Source organism: Labeo rohita, unplaced genomic scaffold, assembly GCF_022985175.1.
Source record: "Labeo rohita strain BAU-BD-2019 unplaced genomic scaffold, IGBB_LRoh.1.0 scaffold_90, whole genome shotgun sequence".
Lineage (NCBI taxonomy): Eukaryota > Metazoa > Chordata > Actinopteri > Cypriniformes > Cyprinidae > Labeo > Labeo rohita.
Window position 1 is genome coordinate 348,125 of NW_026129854.1, and position 4,504 is coordinate 352,628.

The 4,504-nt window shown below is 35.3% G+C and overlaps 1 protein-coding gene across 1 annotated transcript; it reads right to left on the bottom strand.

Annotated features, from left to right (window-relative positions):
- Window positions 1–452: 452 nt before the first annotated feature.
- Window positions 453–3,498, bottom strand: cenpx (centromere protein X). Its single transcript, XM_051105130.1, has 5 exons — window positions 3,310–3,498; window positions 3,104–3,155; window positions 2,112–2,165; window positions 1,927–2,015; window positions 453–629 (listed from the first exon to the last, which is right to left on the bottom strand). Exons 1-5 carry the CDS (start codon window positions 3,361–3,363, stop codon window positions 615–617), a joined length of 264 nt encoding a protein of 87 aa, XP_050961087.1. The 5' UTR covers window positions 3,364–3,498; the 3' UTR covers window positions 453–614.
- Window positions 3,499–4,504: the final 1,006 nt, after the last annotated feature.

Here is a 4,504-nt window from a genome sequence, read left to right on the forward strand (position 1 = left end):
CGCGCACACACTCGCACACATTCCGCCCTGTGCCCTCTCACCTCCATGACACCTTCAACTATACCACATTGCAGGACAGCGAGGGGAAGGGGGGAACTTCAAAGTGGCCGGAGGGGGGTGCTTCTTTTTCCTGCCACTTGTCATCATCTAAGGGTCTTTGCTGCCTCCCTTATTACTTTAATCAATTCCAACTGCTTCAAGAGGCTTTGATGGGGGAGCGGAGCAAAGCATGCTGGAAGCACCTGCCGCTGAGCGGAGCACAGGTGGCCTACAGAGCCATGGGGTGAGACTCGAGACCTCTTTACCAGGAGGCAATAACAGCGCTGTTACCCAGCAGGCATTCCAATCGGGCCGTCTTCACAGAACACTGCTGGCGGTGCATGGTTAAACCACTAAACAAAATGAGCGTTAAAGAGATGTTTGAGTATTCGATCACAAGTCAAATAACCTGGTAACTATTAACATTTTTTTTATTAAATCAGTCATACATGTAATACAATTTAATACAAAAGCAAAATAAGACTGAAGCATGTGCAAATATTTAAAGTGAAGTCCAGGATGAGGATGTTCAGCAGCACTAGGTTACGTCGCCATCTGCTGGCTCCTCAGCGAAATTAAAAGTCAAGAAGCTGCAAAAAGCAAAGGGAATTTGACATTAATACATTGTGAGAAATCATCATAGAAGAGACGAATATAACTAATATTTTAAAGATTTATTAAAAGCACAAAAACAAAGTAACAACAAAAAAAAAAAAAAAAAAACATTTAACAGACAATGTGTAACATTTTTCAAAATCCATTTTTAGTGGGGGATGCATCAATAATATAATGTAACTACACTTGAGGTCAAAAGTTTACACACACCTTGCATAACTGCAAAATGTTAATTATTTAATGAAAAAAAAGGATCACACAAAATGCATGTTATTTTTTATTTAGTACTGATCTGAATAAGAGATATAACATAAAAGACATTTACACATAACCCACAAGAGAGAGAGAGAAAAAAAAATTATTTATATAAAAATTACCCTGTTCAAAAGTTTACATACACTTGATGTTTAATACTGTGTTGATACCTGAATGATCTACAGCTGTATTTTTTTTGTTTTGTTTTGCTCATGAGTCCCGTGTTTATCCTGAACAGGCAAACTCCCTGCTGCTCTTCAGAAAAATCCTTCAGGTCCCATAAATTCTTTGGGTTTTCAGCATTTTTGTTTATTTTTTTTGCATAATTGCATAATTTTGAAATCTATATTTTTTACAATGAGGACAACTGAGAGATCCATATTCAACTATTACAAAAGGTTTAAACGTTCACTGATGCTTCAGAAGAAAAACAATGCATTAAGAGCTGGGGGTGAAACAGAATGTGTACTTTTTTCATATTTTGCCTAAATATCATACATTTTTTTCATTTAGTACTGCCCTTCAGAAGCTATAGATGATAGTTACATGTTTCCCAGAAGAGAAAATAAGTTAAATTTACCCTGGTCTTTAAATTCAAAAAGTGTTCACCACCCGGCTTAATGCATCGTGTTTCCTTCTGAAGCATCAGTGAGCGTGAGAACCTTCTGTAATAGTTACATAGTTACAGTTACAGAGTCCCTCTGTTGTCATTAGTGTGAAAAGATGGATCTAAAAATCATACAGTCATTGTTGGAAAGGGTTCAAATACACAAAAACATCAGTAGTCAAAAAACAAAAACAAAAAAAAACAAACAAACAGCAAGGTAATTTTTATAAATTCACCTATTGTTTTCTTATGTGGACTATATGTAAAAAATATTTTATGTGAAATATCTTATTCAGGTCAGAAAAAAAAAAACATGCATGTATGATCCCTCTTTTTTTGGTAAATTATTAACATTTCGCAGATTCTGAACTTCAACTGCATTTATACCATTTACAAATATTCAAACTCACCAACTGTGGCAGAATCTTTTCAAAGTGCTCAATATCAATAGTGTCGCAGTCCTCACTGTCGGCCTGTTTAACAGCTCTGCGTGTCGCCTCTGTAGCATACAGACAATTGTCATAATAATACTGAAGGAAACTACATTGTACAGTAACGAAGTACAAAATGTCTGCATGTGTAAAATTTGCCTTACCTTCAACAAATACTTTCAGCATCTCTGCTACAAGTATGACAGCATCACTGCTGACTGTGGAAGAAAGACTTCAAAACTGAATGCTGTAAAGATGTCTGATCTCACAGACCATTTCTTTTCTGAATAACTTTGTTTCTATGTATATCCTTTCTCTCACACTTATGCAAAACCACCTGTACTTGCTGATATTGTAACTCAGTTGAGTGAAAGTAAACTGGAATGGCAACAACCTGCAAGTGCAAGTTAACTTTTACAAAATGCTGAATTAAAATGTACATGTGTGTGTTTTTGTTTTTATTAAGCTGCTGAAAATTAAATCATTACATATTCTATCCCAACTGTAAACGGCCACTGCATTTTGAACCTGCAGCTTAGATAGTTTTATTGTAAACAAAATATATTCATATTTTCATTCATTTGAAATGAAGACTTAGCAGTGCCATTCACATGAGTTGAACTTGTAAATACAATCTTTCTAAACTGACTTGAATGCACCATGCACTGGGTGTTCAAATGCAAGGTGTGAGAACACCCATAACACCACACACTTATTTTAGTTAGTAAAATATGGGCTAAAGATTATCTCACTAGTTCAGTTTCCTATCTGCACAGATGTAGCATATAAATGTTTACCTGTTTAAATGTATAATTTAACCCAGCAGCAGATAGAAACTAAACTCAATTACATCTTTAAACTCTTTTAAGTGCAAAATTTACTACCAGACGTTTAGCTGGGAATACTAAAGGTTTTGTTTTATTGTTTGGATGTGTAAGTAGCAACACACACTGCTGGCCACAAGAACAAGAACATGATGTGTTTTGACATTATGACAGGAAACCAAAAGACTGACTTGAATATGACGCTGCTAAATATATGACAGAGAACAGCTTCTTGGGTTATAACGTCTCTATTTTTACCACACGCTGACAAGTGAAACAAATATAATGTGAACGCTGTGTGTGGTTGACTATTTCCTTTAAAAACAACTCACCTTTGGTTTTATCCTCCTTAAAAGAGCGTGTCAACAGTTTGGCAACAGTTTCCTAAAACAGATAAATATTAGGCGTTAAAAGTAATCAGTGCGACAACGTCGCATCACGAAAACGAGAAAGATACTAATACGTTCGACTTGATACCTAATTACGAACTGTATGTTACAGAGATGAAGACGTAAACAGTTAAAGTCTTGAAATATACCTTTTTAAACACGACTTCATTTCCCGCGTTCGCCATTCTGCACGTTGTCGTCATACAAGCGCCCGTAACGTCATTGATGGAATCCGCTTCTTCGTTTGCTGAATGGAATATAATCGGACAGGCGGCTGCTGCCCTCTAGCACATTAATACAGAACGAATGGAGTAACAGAAGAAATATTTGATGGAAAATTTAGCGTACATTCTTCGCCGAAATGTGTTCATCTTACTAAAGTTCTAAATGTCACAACTGTATTATCGTATTCCTATTTTTTGAGCTCAATGGTCCACATATCAGCTTACACTGGTGAAAAAAACAGCATATGCTGGTAGGTATGTTTTGATGCTGGTTTAAGCTGGTCCTTTGCTGGTTCATGCTGGTCCTTGACCAGCAACATGACCAGCAAAAACCAGCAAAGGACTAGCTTAAACCAGCATCAAAACATACCTACCAGCATATGCTGGTTTTTTCACCAGGGATAAAGTTTAAATAAAGATTTTATTGACAGAGATATGTGCAGAATAAAGAGTTTAGTTATGCAATAACTAAGTATTTCTACAGTATTTCTAATTTTAATGTTTACAAAATCGGAGTAGCTAAATGTACATGAAAATAAAGGATGATTTTCAAAGGAACACTCCATATTAAAATAATAGTAATAATAATAATAATAATAGTTTTGAGTTAATATTTGTTGTTATTACCCGGGCATTCTTATTTTTAGGCTGCTATATCAGCTGTAAAATCAATTCATGCACATCCTGAATTTGCTGAGTTAGATGTGTTTCTGGGTCAACATATTTTGTTGACCCTCGAACGACATTTTAATCCAAAAATTTAAACTTGACCACATCAATACACCTAAACCTAACATTACCCATGAGTAATCCCTAAAATCAGAGGAAATGGTAGATGAACGACACTGATTTACAAGCACCAAACACTGATTGTAAGCCTAAACTTCACAAAAACTATAAACTGTTTTTTCAGATCTGATTGGTTGATCACAATGTTGATCCAGGAACATGTCGTACTTGGTAAAATCAGGTTCTGCATCAAGGCATATTAATTGAGGTTCTGAATAATTGTCAAAAAAGTCAGCTCAGTTCTACTTAAGCTCTCTGTTGTCCAAGATGAAGATAATCATTACATCCAATATATATATATATATATATATATGTATATATATATATCTTT

What these genes read in the sequence shown, in the direction of transcription:
- cenpx (XM_051105130.1), bottom strand. Translation starts at nt 3,363, where the DNA reads ATGACGACAACGTGCAGAATGGCGAACGCGGGAAATGAAGTCGTGTTT. An exon ending in ATGAAGTCGTGTTTAAAAAG is followed by an intron (nt 3,156 to 3,309) that starts GTATATTTCAAG and finishes TATCTGTTTTAG; the next exon opens with GAAACTGTTGCCAAACTGTT. An exon ending in TAAGGAGGATAAAACCAAAG is followed by an intron (nt 2,166 to 3,103) that starts GTGAGTTGTTTT and finishes TTTCTTCCACAG; the next exon opens with TCAGCAGTGATGCTGTCATA.